Here is a 17251-nt window from a genome sequence, read left to right on the forward strand (position 1 = left end):
ACCCCCGCCGGTACTCTGAACAGCTTGGTCACCACTTTGGGTTGTTACCACCACCACCTCCCCCACATCTCCACCATCAACGCCACCATGACCGCCACCACCACCACTACCACCACAACAACTATCACCACCCATCACAGCCACCACCACTCCTACAACCTCCAACCACAACAACTACAACCACCCCATCAGCATTACAACCACCACCACAACGCCCCACAACAACCAACAATACAACCACCCCCACAACCAACCACAATCATACCAAGCTTCACTCAAACTTTTAACCTAAAGAACGAAGCCCTCGCAAATAACTAGGGGTAATTGGCCGGTATTTAAAACACATAATTCATATAATACCACGGTACCTCCGTGCTGTAACCCTCACTTAACAAATTTATGCAAATTCACTAAAGAATTATTTTAAAAAGTCATGAAAATATTCCAGGCAGGCAGCCATAGATATTGATAATAATATATTTATGATTAATATCATAAAATATGATATTAATATCAATATTATGATCACTAATAATGAGCATTAGTAGTGGTTTATATAATTTAGATCAATTTTTGATTGATCAGTTAAAGGACGATTTGAGTAGGAATATTGATACACATTTGTCTCACTAATTCATTGTTAATGTCTACTATCTTATGCAATTATTATCCACGTGTGGGCCTATTTATGTAGCTTTTATTTTATGGGTCCATAACCCATTAGTGGTTATAAATAGGAGCTGCCTCGTATGGTCTCTCTCTCTCTCTCTCTCTCTCTCTCTCTCTCTCTCTCTCTCTCTCTCTCTCTCTCTCTCTCTCTCTCAGCATACCGTCATTGCCCCATGCACCTTCCCCTTGCTATCTTAATATTTACTCCTAATCCCCTGCCTTCAAAGCCCTAAATAAACATAATACAACTCTGGCCACATTATTGGCAATCCGTATTCCGTGACCTGCTCAAGAACGGTAATCTGTGATCAAACTGCCCAACAAGATGGCCACTGTCAAGGAAAATGTCTTGGGTAAATTGATATAAAAATAGGATTAAACAATATCTGCAGAGACGACTTAATCACACGTAGAGGGGGGGGATAGGGGGGAGGTTGGTGGAGGGGAGGGTTTAGGGGAGAGGTGGTGCAGGGGGGAGGGGTAGAGAGGACAGAGAGGGGAGAGGCCAGAGGGCAGTGAGGCCAGGGCACCATCTTCATCACCACCACCATCACCATCCCTCACCATCTCTTTCCCAAGTACAGGTACCCCATCAACAATTACTTCAAGTACGTAAACATTACAGGTACAGCAAAGTTAGTGAGCTACTAAGGTGAAGACATTTCAAAATTAACTCACTTTTTATCACATTTTCTTATCGATTTCCATCCGAGACATGAGAAACGCTGGCAAGGAATGACAGGTGACAACATGATGTCACACCTGTCCAGGTCATGACAGGAGCAGGTGTTGGTACTCACCTGTCAGGGTGACAGTAACTGCCAGGTCAGGATGTCTTTGTTAGTTCAACATTTGTTCATGTTCACCCTCACCTGCCGGAGGAAAACACGTGGTAAATATTATATGGAGAAACACACAAACATTTATATTTTATATTAGATATATTATACGTAAGCCCACTGTACAGTTTAGCACTTATAGTAACGATGTGTGCCATCGTTCACATATTGACGTAATGGACAATTAGATGGTCAAATTTGGTACCACTGAATTTGGATAAATCGCAAAAGATTTTATATTTATGTTTCGAATAAATCTAACCTAACAGTTACAAAAAGTACTATCTAAACAAAAGAATGGGTTGATATATATATATATATATATATATATATATATATATATATATATATATATATATATATATATATATATATATATATATATATATGTCGTACCTAGTAGCCAGAACGTACTTCTCAGCCTACTATGCAAGGCCCGATTTGCCTAATAAGCCAAGTTTTCATGAATTAATTGTTTTTCGACTACCAAACCTACCTAACCTAACCTAACCTAACTTTTTCGGCTACCTAACCTAACCTAACCTATAGAGATAGGTTATCTTGAGGTTATCTTGAGATGATTTCGGGGCTTTAGTGTCCCCGCGGCCCGGTCCTCGACCAGGCCTCCACCCCCAGGAAGCAGCCCGTGACAGCTGACTAACACCCAGGTACCTATTTTACTGCTAGGTAACAGGGGCATAGGGTGAAAGAAACTCTGCCCATTGTTTCTCGCCGGCGCCTGGGATCGAACCCAGGACCACAGGATCACAAGTCCCGCGTGCTGTCCGCTCGGCCGACCGACCTCCTAGGTTAGGTTAGGTTAGGTAGGGTTGGTTAGGTTCGGTCATTTATCTACGTTAATTTTAACTCCAATTAAAAAAAATTGACCTCATACATAATGAAATGGGTAGCTTTATCATTTCATAAGAAAAAAAATAGAGAAAATATATTAATTCAGGAAAACCTGGCTTATTAGGCAAATCGGGCCTTGCATAGTAGGCTGAGAAGTGCGTTCTGGCTACTAGGTACGACATATATATATATATATATATTATATATATATATATATATATATATATATATATATATATATATATATATATATATATATATAACATCAAAATGTGTGTGTGTGTGTGTGTGTGTGTGTGTGTGTGTGTGTGTGTGTGTGTGTGTGTGTGTGTGTGTGAGTGTGTGAGTGAGTGAGTGAGTGAGTGAGTGAGTGAGTGAGTGAGTGAGTGAGTGAGTGAGTGAGTGAATGTGTGAGTGTGTGAGAGTTTAAATGTGTATTTGTAAAAAAAAAAACAATGTATCATAAACGTATAGCAAATGTTGCATTGAAGTCTTATTTTAATAACACATGACTCAGCAGGGACGCGGATGACCTTTTGACCTTCAATGACCTTGCAAGAGACTGGAGACATCCATAATCGCAGAGAGAATTAACCCACGTCGTTATCAGCGGTTATTCTTAATTGCTTCCTGGTCTGGACATTAGAGCGACGGTCTCGTTTCAATGCAGGTCAGCGTTCAATCCCCGACTGTCCAAGTGGTTGGACACCATTCCTTCCCCTCCGTTCCATCCCAAATATTTATCCTGACCCCTTCCATGTGCTATATAGTTGTAATGGCCTGACGCTTTCCCCTGATAACTCCATCCCCTCTCAATTGCTTCCAATCCTTCAAGTAGTATTGTATCTTCTAGACAATACAATTAACAATTTACTACAAAAAAGAGAAGACCGCCAATCTACTTCTGAAGAACTCTCCAGACACCAAACAGAACGCCTTAAAAGAGACCAACGTCGTCTATGCCTTCACATGCCCACTTGGGGACTGTCAGCCCCAAAGATCTCAGTATATAGGCAAGACAACAACGTCTCTTTCTAGGCGATTACCAATGTACAAGCAACAGGGTTCCTTCAAGGAGCGTATAATCTCCTCACACAACCAGACCATCAACAGAGACATCTTAAGAAGCAACACTGAAATAATCGACAGGTATAACGACAACAGGAGACTCGACATCAGCGAGGCGCTACACATCAAAAAGTCAAGACCAGCAATCAACAACCAGTTAACACATAATTACATTCTACCCACCTCAAGACCCCGAACCAACACAGAGCCAGTAGCAGCATGAACATACGCTGCTTATGTTCATCATACATGAACATAAGCATATCTATTAATATCCATTATGTTTCATCCACTTGTTCATCTCAATCACGTCCTATACCACCTCACCCAAAGAGAATATAAACCTTTGCAAATACATGGTAAATTTGTCTTTGAAAATGTAAGTAGTGCCTTGCAAAACGCATCCCTAGGCGTCAGACCATAATAAAGTGTGAAAATGAACTTTGGAGAGTTAATTTTTCAACTTCCCTCCAGAGTAAAGAAAAACATAAGAAATATTGAGAAGATTCGTGTTAGAATCATTAATCTTATCCTTTCGGTCATATTCAACAACATATGTCTACAAGAAAGACTACTACCAAAATATACTAATATATTCGACATATTTAGCGCAAACACTACCCCATTTTCATTTCATTGTTATACTCGATCATTCACAGTTATAACTAGAAGGAGAGGGAACTTAAAACCAGTAGTTAAATTATTAAGGCTAATTAATAATGACTACATGTACTTATAAATAATTGTATAGCGCTGGACTTCAACAAAATGGAATTGTACCTCATTTGCTTGTTAGCTTGTAACTGGGGGATTTACGAGCGTCAACTTCTGCCATTTTAAAATGCAGTAACAACGTTGTTCAGACAAGCACACGCCTGAGGACATGAACAAGTGCTTACAAACATATCTTGTAACAAGCATGCAAAGGCGCCTTCAAAACATTTATAGAGATACACGGGAACTCGCAAAACACACACACACACACACACCACGAGCGTAGCTCTCATCCTGTAACTACACTTAGGTAATTACACACACACACAGATGCCAACAATACGAACAGCCTTCCTGACGCTGGCAAAATGACCAATAAAGGCCCAATGCACCACCCACACGAGGCCTACGCCACCACCACGATGCTTCAAAACACCTCCTTGAGGCTACCTACCTTGAGGTGCTTCCGGGGCTTAGTGTCCCCGCGGCCCGGTCGTCGACCAGGCCTCCTGTACAACACGAAAACTTCAAAAGTACCAGAAATACAAAATGTGAGAGGTGAGACGAGGTGAGCCAGAGAGCTGAACCTAGTGTCAGCATCAGAATGAAAGAACAAAATGAGACAAAACTCCAGCACACCAGTTCATATGATACTCCGACCAAGAACATAACTGGTGTTAACGACTCGAGAGCGCACTGGTCAACACTCTGAGCCCTAACATACTCTGTTATTAATTGTTTTAACACATACTATTGTCGGTGTTTACTGCAAGGCGAAGGGAAACTTTACCCAAACGCTTCTGTCATACCGCGGGGATCGAACCTGCTATCTTCAATTGTGACCCTGCGGTCACAATTTAACGCCTCTGGAGGAAAATCTACTAACAGGTATGGCATGGTGTTGGGCTGAAGACCAATCAACCACTGGAGGGTTAACAAGCCCACCACAATAGTTTACTAACCACCAGCATAACAAGTTAGTTCTGAAGTTAATCTGTTAGTGTATATATACCGAGACGCGAGATACACCTCTCGGAGTATACATCCCTTGCCTAATAGCCAGTAGGCAAAGGATATATATACTCCTTACCAAGAATGTTACTGAAAGATTTAACAGAAAATCCGGGCTCTGAATGTATGTTTAACCTGCGCAAGGCGAATATGCGCGCTCGTGAGCCAACTGATGATACTCCCGCCATGCACCCGCGCTTGATTATCTGGTGGTGAACACTGGCGGGAAGCCCTCCTAGCCTTCACCTGCACCCCGCTGTTGCTTCCCACCTAGTTACAAGGAATTACTCACTCACGAGCATCATAATGTTAGTCTGCGACGTTCAGTTTTCATTAGTAGCGGAGAAAACAAACACGTGGAACTTTATTATCCAAAATATAAGTAAACCAGAAGTATACTGCTCTCTTCACATACTGTAAACAATATTCAATAACAAATGCCACTCACAACTGTGGTACAGTTGGCTAACCCGCAGGGTCACAATTGAAGATAGCTGGTTCGATCCCCGTGGTAGGACAGGAGCGTTTGGGTAAAGTTTCCCTTCGCCAAGCAGTAAATAGGTACCTGGGAGCTACACAGCTGTTGTGGGTTGCGCCCTAGGGACAGTTAGTTGTTGGTCTAGTAGATATAATGGGGAAATAAGGAATCATTACATTTAGACAACCGGCAGTTGGAAAGGCAGGGTCCTAAAGCTAAAAGCTTGATCTTGACCGCACAAATAGGTAAATACACAAAGAATTTTGATTTAAACACGACAGGATTATCCTCGTTAATTAGGAGTAATTGTACTCTCTTGAACACTGAGTTAACAAACAAGGCTCCGCCGCTCTCCAGTAGTCTGAACACACGCTAATAAGCGTCCAATATGCTTCATCGCGTCTAACGATCACTTACTTTCTGATACATCTTTTAATTGACCTTATTGCCAGTGTCACCATCGCATGTATTCAACTACAGTAACTGATCATAGATACAGAAAACTACACAAAAAAGATATCTCTATAAAGGCCAAAAGATTAAATAAACACAAACTCTTAATTCCCCTTCTCGATTTATTTTCATACAAGAATATGGCCTTAATGAAGACTTGCGAAACCTCACGTTGTACAGCTGTTTAATCCTTGGATTGGCACTGTGCCATTTTCGAGACGTTGACATAGATGCCTACACACTATCAGGGGGCCTGATAGCTGAGTGGACAGCGCTCTGGACTCGTAATCCTAGGGTCCAGGTTCGATTCCCGGTGATGATAGAAACAAAATGGGCAGTTTCTTTCACACTGATGCCTCTGTTACCTAGCAGTAAATAGGTACCTGGGAATTGGACAGCTGTTACGGGCTGCTTCCTGTGTGTGTGTGTGAAAAATGTTGATTGATTATTAGTTGATAGGCGGGCCGAAAGAGCAGAGCTCAACCCCCGCAAGCACAACTAGGCGAATACAACTAGGTGAATGTACACACACACACACATACATAAACACACACACACACACACACACACACACACACACACACACACACACACACACACACACACACACACACACACACACACACACACACACACTCGTGGAGCCAAGAATTAACTTGCACGAATACCCAACAACTTCAGAGCCCTCGATGGAGACGCCATCTGTGGTTAAAATGAACACCTCCCTAAACACAGGAGACCTTCAGCAGATAGCACACCGACCTTCACTGCTCCTCCTCACACCTCACTCACAATATCCCCTCACGTCTCCGTGTGATAAGGACCGCGATATATGGACCACTCGCGAGGGATTTGTCAATATTTATGTTCTTGCTGATAATGTGGCATAAGGCTGGAAAAGTCTAGATCAAGAGGAAGACTTTTCGTCACATGGAGTCCCACAAGAGGGAGATGAAGAGGAAGACCTCTGATCACATGGAGTCCCACAAGAGGGGGATGAAGAGGAAGACCTCTGATCACATGGAGTCCCACAAGAGGGAGATCAAGAGGAAGACCTCTGATCACATGGAGTCCCACAAGAGGGAGATCAAGAAGAAGACCTCTGATCACATGGAGTCCCACAAGAGGGAGATCAAGAGGAAGACCTCTGATCACATGGAGTCCCACAAGAAGGGGATGAAGAGGAAGACCTCTGATCACATGGAGTCCCACAAGAGGGAGATCAAGAGGAAGACCTCTGATCACATGGAGTCCCACAAGAGGGAGATCAAGAGGAAGACCTCTGATCACATGGAGTCCCACAAGAGGGGGATCAAGAGGAAGACCTCTGGTCACATGGAGTCCACAAAGGAGGGAACAAGAGGAAAGGATCGGGGCACAAGACGTTATATAAAGAGGGAACAAGACGTTATATAAAGAGGGAACAAGACGTTATATAAAGAGGGAACAAGAGCGGAAACAGTTAGGTAAAAAGCATATCAAAAGTGTGTTATAAAATTACAAAAAATAAGACATTTCCAGAAGAGCAAGCAGCTCAAGTGCAAGGCATTGAACGCTGTTCATTACTGCACGTATATAAGACTATATAAGGAGCGGCTTCAATACATGCATTGAAGGATTCAGAGCGCCCACCTAACTTTATTTCCAATCAATTTCTACCTCTTTAGAGACGATATTTATAGAATTTGTTAGAGCAATGATTAATAAAAAAGTAATATTTTTGGGGTTAAAGAAGTTTGCAGATGTTAAAAGAGTCCATATTTAACAAAAGTGGACCATCTGTACTATAATAAGATTTACACATCCATGAACAAATCTTTAAACGAAAAATTGTAGTTTGCTGAAGAAATCTTGAAGAGATTTGCTTGCTTTGCTCAGTTCGGGGAAAATACTTCTTTTATCATCGGAAAAAATATCATCAATCCAAATACCATTGTACTCATCGGACAAATGATGTTGAGCGGAATGAGAGAATTCTGCGAGCATTCTTCTGTTTGATGAATACCGTGAATTATATTCGTAATAACTCTTTGTCTCCTTAACGAGGCTGAGAGGAGCTGTCATAAGGACGGACGCCCCCGACGAAGGCTCGCGTGCTAGCCCGTAACTCCAATATTTACCTGACCGTAATCACCTGACCAATCATACACTCTGACACACGTAAACGAGGCTCTCACAGCACTGTCGGATACACGCTCTGAACAGATGGATAGAGAGAGATGACGGGCGAGTGGATACAAGGACTTGGTTGGATGGATGGATCGTGAATAGCAGGACAGATGCGTGTACATGGACTGGATAGGTGTAAGTAAAGGAAGACGCTATGTGGGAATAGATGGGGCTAGACTCGAGCATTTGCTCCCAGTGAAAGGTTCCCAAAGACCACCAAGCAGCTGACCTTAAGCGACAGACTCACTGGAAACTGGGAAGGTTGGCACTATGAGAATATAAATCACGTGACGTCACTTTCAGCTGTTGGCAATGGAGAGGGGGGGGGGAGGGGGGGGGGGAGGGGGGAGCAGGAGGAGGCAAGAACGATGAGTAAGAAAGGTTAGAGCAGGGGAGGAAGAGTGTCATAGGACGCTCAAAGAGAGAGAAAGAGAGAGAGAGAGAGAGAGAGAGAGAGAGAGAGAGAGAGAGAGAGAGAGAGAGAGAGAGAGAGAGAGAGAGAGAGAGAGAGAGAGAGAGAGAGAGAGACTACATGGACACGAGAGAAAGCACGAATCTTACAAGCTTACGAGTTGCTTATCTAACAGGACAAATACACTACGCTACTAATAACACCAATTAATTTATTTATGCACACACGGAGGTAAAACAGAAAGACTCTGTCCTCGCCGCTGCAGGCTGGAAAAAAAACTTGAAATTTAGAACCAAGCCGTAGTGTCAAACATGCAACCGTTGACAACAAATGGGCTCACTTTTCACAGGTCGGCGTTCGATCCCCTGCTGGTTTAAGTGATTGGACACCGCTATTAAGTGATCCTTCACCTTTTCGTTTAACCAGATTTTTCTGTATTATTGTCGTTTATTAGCGTGTCGCTCATTTATTTATCCTCTCTGCCCTCCTTCCAGTACGCCCTCCCAACACACACCTTCCTCCGGCACCCAGACGGAGTGGCGACACCTTAGTGGGTTAAGAAGCTTATGATGAAAGCCATGGACACTTTCCAACTTCGCTCGCCTTGTCAACCTCTGCATGTGACAGCCGATATCGTCAGGTCCCCGAGGGTAACATGTCAAGTGTCAGTCAGGTGGAGTGAGGGGTCAGGTGGAGTGAGGGGTCAGGTGGAGTGAGGGGTCAGGTGGTGTTAGGGGTCAGGTGGTGTTAGGGGTCAGGAATCAGATGATTCCAGGGGTCATGACCTTGACGTCTTAACACAGACCATATAACTGTACAGGATCCGAAGTGGAAAGAAGTTTCTCGTCTCAACCGAGCCACTTGGATTGGACGGAAGAGCGACGGTCTCGCTTCATGCAGGTCGGCGTTCAAGACCGTCCACCAATGGTTGGGCACCATTCCCTCCCCCCCCCCCACCCACCCCGTTCCCATCCCAAATCCTTATCCCTTCCCAGAGCTATATATTTGTAATGACTTGGCACTTTCCTCTGACAGCTCCCTGCCCTCGTCTCAACCGAATATTTAAGAAATAAAGATATCGGAGAAATTAGCTTTAAGTGGTGCAAACTGACACAAAATATGCAAACGCAATACAGACCCAAAAGAACGTACCACAACACAGACCCAAAAAAGAACGTACCACAACACAGACCCAAAAAAGAACGTACCACAACACAGACCCAAAAATAACGTACCACAACACAGACCCAAAAAGAACGTACCACAACACGAACCCAAAAAGAACGTACCACAACACAGACACAAAAAGAACGTACCACAACACAGACCCAAAAAGAACGTACCACAACACACACCCAAAAAGAACGTACCACAACACAGACCCAAAAAGAACGTACCACAACACGAACCCAAAAAGAACGTACCACAACACAGACCCAAAAAGAACGTACCACAACACAGACCCAAAAAGAACGTACCACAACACGAACCCAAAAAGAACGTACCACAACACAGACCCAAAAAGAACGTACCACAACACAGACCCAAAAAGAACGTACCACAACACGAACCCAAAAAGAACGTACCACAACACAGACCCAAAAAGAACGTTCCACAACACACACCCAAAAAGAACGTACCACAACACACACCCAAAAAGAACGTACCACAACACACACCCAAAAAGAACGTACCACAACACAGACCCAAAAAAGAACGTACCACAACACAAACCCAAAAGAACGTACCACAACACAGACCCAAAAAGAACGTACCACAACACAGACCCAAAAAGAACGTACCACAACACAAACCCAAAAGAACGTACCACAACACAAACCCAAAAAGAACGTACCACAACACAGACCCAAAAAGAACGTACCACAACACAGACCCAAAAAGAACGTACCACAACACAAACCCCAAAAAGAACGTACCACAACACAAACCCAAAAGAACGTACCACAACACAAACCCAAAAAGAACGTACCACAACACAGACCCAAAAAGAACGTACCACAACACAGACCCAAAAAGAACGTACCACAACACAGACCCAAAAAGAACGTACCACAACACGAACCCAAAAGAACGTACCACAACACAGACCCAAAAAGAACGTACCACAACACAGACCCAAAAGAACGTACCACAACACGAACCCAAAAAGAACGTACCACAACACAGACCCAAAAAGAACGTACCACAACACACACCCAAAAAGAACGTACCACAACACGAACCCAAAAAGAACGTACCACAACACAGACCCAAAAAGAACGTACCACAACACATACCCAAAAAGAACGTACCACAACACGAACCCAAAAAGAACGTACCACAACACAGACCCAAAAAGAACGTACCACAACACAGACCCAAAAAGAACGTACCACAACACAGACCCAAAAAGAACGTACCACAACACAGACCCAAAAAGAACGTACCACAACACACACCCAAAAAGAACGTACCACAACACGAACCCAAAAAGAACGTACCACAACACAGACCCAAAAAGAACGTACCACAACACAGACCCAAAAAAGAACGTACCACAACACAAACCCAAAAGAACGTACCACAACACAGACCCAAAAAGAACGTACCACAACACAGACCCAAAAAGAACGTACCACAACACAAACCCAAAAGAACGTACCACAACACAGACCCAAAAAGAACGTACCACAACACAGACCCAAAAAGAACGTACCACAACACAAACCCAAAAAGAACGTACCACAACACAGACCCAAAAAGAACGTACCACAACACAGACCCAAAAAGAACGTACCACAACACAAACCCAAAAGAACGTACCACAACACAAACCCAAAAAGAACGTACCACAACACAGACCCAAAAAGAACGTACCACAACACAGACCCAAAAAGAACGTACCACAACACAGACCCAAAAAGAACGTACCACAACACGAACCCAAAAGAACGTACCACAACACAGACCCAAAAAGAACGTACCACAACACAGACCCAAAAAGAACGTACCACAACACAGACCCAAAAAGAACGTACCACAACACAGACCCAAAAAGAACGTACCACAACACAGACCCAAAAAGAACGTACCACAACACAAACCCAAAAAGAACGTACCACAACACAAACCCAAAAAGAACGTACCACAACACAAACTCAAAAAAGAACGTACCACAACACAGACCCAAAAAGAACGTACCACAACACAGACCCAAAAAGAACGTACCACAACACGAACCCAAAAGAACGTACCACAACACAGACCCAAAAAGAACGTACCACAACACAAACTCAAAAAAGAACGTACCACAACACAGACCCAAAGCAAATAGGATCTACGAAGATAACTCAGAAAATGCAATTTCGCAGTCAAAAGAGGCTGTGTTCGCCCGCACTGGACCAAGGCGATCACAGAGGATCAGCCGACACTACGAGGAGGATCCCACAAGATCGTGGAAGGTCGAACTGGCCACAAGTTGAAGAAAACCTAAGTTTCCTCCCTGTCACTAGGAAATGAAGCCCAACTCCGCACTGGGGCAGAACATCTCATGTCCGGTAACCACTTTACCAATTGAGAATGTAATCTTAAGACTGGGCAAAACTGTCTCAACTTCTACAGGAATAAGATGATTGGCTGATCCGGCGACGGAGGAATAAGGAGGATGATGAAGAAACGGGAATAAAAGGAGGATTGTGAAGTGGAAAAAGATAAAAATAACAAATTAAGATTAAAAAGCAAAGGAGATATGATTTGTAAAAAGGAGTTAAGGGAAAGGATATAGTAGACGGGAGGGCGAATGTAGAGATAATAGGGAGGAAGAGGTAAACAAGAAGAGATAGGAGAATTGCCAATAATTAAGGAGACAATACAAAATGGGGGAAAAGGATTATATAAACAGCATCTTCGGGAGCTTCTATGGCTGTAAGCTGATGTATGAATGTAGTCAGATGTGTGTGAGCGTGGTCAGATGTGTGTAAGCGTGGTCAGATGTGTGTGAGCGTGGTCAGATGTGTGAGTGTACTCAGATATTTATGTGTAGTTAGATGAGAGAGTGATCAGGTGTGAGCCTCTACATATTATTTATCACATAGATTTCTCTTAGGCTATTTCTCTTTTTCAATTTCATCACCCGAGGCGGCCTTGATATCCAGCAGTCGAAGGCCAATGACATTACTACCACCCGGGTCACCCTCGCCTCTAATCTCATCAACTTCTCGTCTTCCCTGTCATCAAGATGCCTCTCCCAGCTTACCTCCTCCCTTTCCCATCTCTCCCAGCTTACCTTCTTCCCTTCCCATCTCTCCCAGCTTACCTTCTTCCCTTCCCATCTCTCCCAGCTTAGCTTCTCCCCTTCCCATCTCTCCCAGCTTACCTTCTCCCCTTCCCATCTCTCCCAGCTTACCTTCTCCCCTTCCCATCTCTCCCAGCTTACCTTCTCCCCTTCCCATCTCTCCCAGCTTACCTTCTCCCCTTCCCATCTCTCCCAGCTTACCTTCTCCCCTTCCCATCTCTCCCAGCTTACCTTCTCCCCTTCCCATCTCTCCCAGCTTACCTTCTCCCCTTCCCATCTCTCCCAGCTTACCTTCTCCCCTTCCCATCTCTCCTGGCTTACCTTCTCCCCTTCCCATCTCTCCCAGCTTCCCTCCTCCCCTTCCCATCTCTCCCAGCTTCCCTCCTCCCCTTCCCATCTCTCCCGGCTTCCCTCCTCCCCTTCCCATCTCTCCCAGCTTCCCTCCTCCCCTTCCCATCTCTCCCAGCTTCCCTCCTCCCCTTCCCATCTCTCCCGGCTTCCCTCCTCCCCTTCCCATCTCTCCCGGCTTCCCTCCTCCCCTTCCCACCTCTCCCGGCTTCCCTCCTCCCCTTCCCATCTCTCCCGGCTTCCCTCCTCCCCTTCCCATCTCTCCCAGCTTCCCTCCTCCCCTTCCTACATGTGTTCTGACACACATCTGTCACATCATCATGTTTACATATGTGCAGTTTGTTCATTTCAGTCTTCTCATTCTGCTCTATAGTTTCATTAGTTTAATTGCCATGCCAACTACTGTCAATTCTCAAGATGCAGCCCCCCGGAAACTGTCTAACGCCACGGTACCTATTTACTGCTAGGTGAACAGTCCATTAGGTGAAAGGAAATGCTGCCAGTTTGTTTCCGCTACGGCTTGGAATACGAACCAGGAACCTACGATTGAAAATCTAAGACGGTCACCAATTGACCACGGAGGTCTCTCTCTCTCTCTCTCTCTCTCTCTCTCTCTCTCTCTCTCTCTCTCTCTCTCTCTCTCTCTCTCTCTCTCTCTCTCTCTCTCTCTCTCTCTCTCTCTGTGGGTTCGTCTGGTCATCCGGTTATCTGTTTCCAATACAAGAAGCAATTCTTCTTATGTGTCTGACATGTTCTTCCCAGTTTTATCGTGGGCGATGTTGGATTTAACATCTTGGCGGCTCATATAATATTTAAAAATAGAACGAGGGAGGGAAAAAGAGAGGAAATGAGAGTAGCGAGGGAGAGAGGAGATAAGGATTGGAAGTAACTAGGAATGGGAGGATGGAGGATAGGTGGACAGGAGTATGAGGACGAGAGGGGGACATAGTAGGGTAATTATCAAGAGGAAGCATTAAGCCAGTATGAATCATATCCTTGGAAGGGATATGAGAACAATAAACTGAGATATGAAGACAGTTAAGGAACGGTGCCCCGCCACCCACTCGGAGTATCGGGAATCGAACGCCGACCCTGCACGAAGACTTCAAAATAAGAGAATATGTCGAATCCCATGCCATGAGAATACTATCCCATGCGAGCCAGCTACTGTTCTTATCTAATTTCTCCCTCTTGTTTAATGAACTTATCCAACCCAAGCCTGAAACTTTTCAGTGAATCTGTTTCTGTGGTGTTGGCAACTGTGCACACAAAGCCGCCAAAGATTGAGAAAAGATGTACAGGTTCGTAAGTGCTTGCGTAACTGCTTCGTGAATCTGGCCCCAAGTTCCCGTGCAAAAGCTATGCCTTGATTCGGTCTGAAGACAGCCTCCAGAACCATCCCAGTCTACCTTGTCTTTCAAGCTTTCGTGTGGAAAAGCATTATTGAAATCTAGATATATAAGCTATTATTTAATACAGTCTATAGTTTCAAACACGATTGAAACTTATTCATAAAATTATTAAATCAATTATACACAATAGGTCAATAGACAATAGATCAATAAATCCATAATAGGTCAGTAAATACACAGTAAGTCAGTATCTACACGTTAACAATTGCACTGGAACACTCAGAATACTTTGTCAATAATCCCTTTATTATGTGCTACAGGAAACAGTCAATATATATATATATGTCGTACCTAGTAGCCAGAACGCAATTCTCAGCCTACTATGCAAGGCCCGATTTGCCTAATAAGCCAAGTTTTCCTGAATTAATATATTTTCTCAATTTTTTTTCTTATAAAATGATAAAGCTACCCATTTCATTATGTATTAGGTCAATTTTTTTTTTATTGGAGTTAAAATTAACGTAGATATATGGCCGAACCTAACCAACCCTACCTAACCTAACCTAACCTATCTTCATAGGTTAGGTTAGGTTAGGTAGCCGAAAAAGTTAGGTTAGGTTAGGTTAGGTAGGTTAGGTAGTCGAAAAACAATTAATTCACGAAAACTTGGCTTATTAGGCAAATCGGGCCTTGCATAGTAGGCTGAGAATTGCGTTCTGGCTACTAGGTACGACATATATATATATATATATATATATATATATATATATATATATATATATATATATATATATATATATATATATATATATATATATATATATATATAAGTAAATGAATATGCTGAGTTAATATATCCCAATTATAAAGCTATCAGAGATAAAGAAGTACACTACAGTTATGTAATATGAATACACGTCAATTTTGAACGTGTAATTTAATAGTGGCGTGAGTTTAATTAACAGATATAACAAAAATATTCTAGTGCATATTCACTTATTATTAGGTGAAAAACCGATTCTAAAAAATGACCTAATTGACCGACACGCAAAAATAATTCACGTGTGATTAGTTTAATATCTAATCACCATAAGATCAGGAAATGTGGCAAAAGCGCTGATTGAAATACCTGTTAACGACATGTTTCTAAAGGTGTGGAAAAATGGGTTCGTGACGTTGCTGGCTGTAATTACCTGTTGGTATATCAGATCCCTCGCTCTCTATCTTTGATTAAGTGCTGGTTCATTACGATGCTGGCTGGTTGGCTGGGTGGGTGGTTGGCTGGTTGGTTGGTTGGTTGGTTGGTTGGTTGGTTGGTTGGTTGGTTGGCTGGTTGGTTGGTTGGTTGGTTGGCTGGCTGGCTGGATGGCTGGCTGGTTGGCTGGCTGGTTGGTTGGTTGGCTGGCTGGCTGGCTGGCTGGCTGGCTGGCTGGTTGGTTGGTTGGTTGGCTGGCTGGCTGGCTGGCTGGCTGGCTGGTTGGCTGGCTGGCTGGTTGGTTGGCTGGCTGGCTGGTTGGTTGGTTGGTTGGTTGGTTGGTTGGCTGGCTGGCTGGCTGGCTGGCTGGCTGGTTGGTTGGTTGGTTGGTTGGCTGGCTGGTTGGTTGGTTGGTTGGTTGGTTGGTTGGCTGGCTGGCTGGCTGGCTGGCAGGCTGGTTGGTTGGTAGGCTGGCTGGCTGGCTGGTTGGCTGGCTGGCTGGCTGGCTGGCTGGGTGGTTGGTTGGCTGGGTGGTTGGCTGGCTGGCTGGCTGGCTGGCTGGCTGACTGTCTGGCTGGCTGGCTGGCTGGGTGGTTGGTTGGCTGGGTGGTTGGCTGGCTGGCTGGCTGGCTGGCTGGGTGGCTGGTTGGTTGGCTGACTGACTGGCTGGCTGGTTGGCTGGCTGGCTATCTGGCTAGATGGTTGGCTGGCTGGCTGGCTGGTTGACAGGCTGACTGGCTGGCTGACAGGCTGACTGGCTGGCTGGCTAGCATGCTGGCTGACTGTCTGGGTGGCTTCAATTACATACTGATTTTCAACTTGTTCACTGTATACCACCTGTTAACTACTCCCACACCTAAAGAGACTTCTTTAAGAATACTTTCAAGCATTCTGTTCTCTTTCCCCATTAACAAAAGTTATAAAATACAAATATAATAATACATTATAATCTACGGCTCAAATATCCACGACCACTCGAGATAAGATTTTAAAAGATTATTGTCAATTTGGGCACACGCTCTCAGAAAGGTCCCCCCCCCCTTCTCCTGAGCTGTGAGGTTATCTTGAGATGATTTCGGGGCTTAATGTCCCCGCGGCCCGGTTCTCGACCAGGCCTCTACCCCCAGGAAGCAGCCCGTGACAGTTGACTAACTCCCAGGTAAATATTTACTGCTAGGTAACAGGGGCATCAGGGTGAAAGAAACTCTGCCCATTGTTTCTCGCTGACGCCCGTGATCAAACCCGGGACCACAGGATCACGCGTCCAGTGTTCTGTCCGCTCAGCCACCGGCTCCCTCGACCTCGACAAGACCTACCCTACACAATTGTAAGCCAGGCGACCGCCACCTAAGGCGCGTCACGTGAGCTAACACTGGACTCTGCAAGCACATTTAGGT

At 44.3% G+C, this 17251-nt stretch overlaps 3 protein-coding genes across 3 annotated transcripts in view; 2 read left to right on the forward strand and 1 right to left on the reverse strand.

Annotated features, from left to right (window-relative positions):
• LOC123770736 (uncharacterized) overlaps positions 1 to 17251 on the reverse strand; it is a 758174-nt gene that overhangs the window by 440192 nt on the left and 300731 nt on the right.
• On the forward strand, positions 7015 to 7500 carry LOC138353211 (thioredoxin domain-containing protein 2-like). Its single transcript, XM_069306091.1, has one exon. The coding sequence runs from the start codon at positions 7015 to 7017 to the stop codon at positions 7498 to 7500; it is 486 nt and encodes a 161-aa protein (XP_069162192.1).
• On the forward strand, positions 9235 to 12184 carry LOC138353212 (uncharacterized protein DDB_G0286299-like). The gene is made up of 2 exons (XM_069306092.1): positions 9235 to 9315; positions 9911 to 12184. Exons 1-2 carry the CDS (start codon positions 9235 to 9237, stop codon positions 12182 to 12184), a joined length of 2355 nt encoding a protein of 784 aa, XP_069162193.1.

This window comes from Procambarus clarkii, chromosome 56 (genome assembly GCF_040958095.1).
Source record: "Procambarus clarkii isolate CNS0578487 chromosome 56, FALCON_Pclarkii_2.0, whole genome shotgun sequence".
NCBI classification, from domain to species: Eukaryota; Metazoa; Arthropoda; class Malacostraca; order Decapoda; family Cambaridae; genus Procambarus; species Procambarus clarkii.

Bases quoted from the DNA above. Each gene is read 5' to 3' on its own strand.
- LOC138353211 (XM_069306091.1), top strand. From the start codon at position 7,015: ATGGAGTCCCACAAGAGGGAGATGAAGAGGAAGACCTCTGATCACATG.
- LOC138353212 (XM_069306092.1), top strand. From the start codon at position 9,235: ATGAAAGCCATGGACACTTTCCAACTTCGCTCGCCTTGTCAACCTCTG. The intron at 9,316-9,910 runs GTAACATGTCAA...ACCACAACACAG, and splicing joins ATATCGTCAGGTCCCCGAGG to ACCCAAAAAGAACGTACCAC.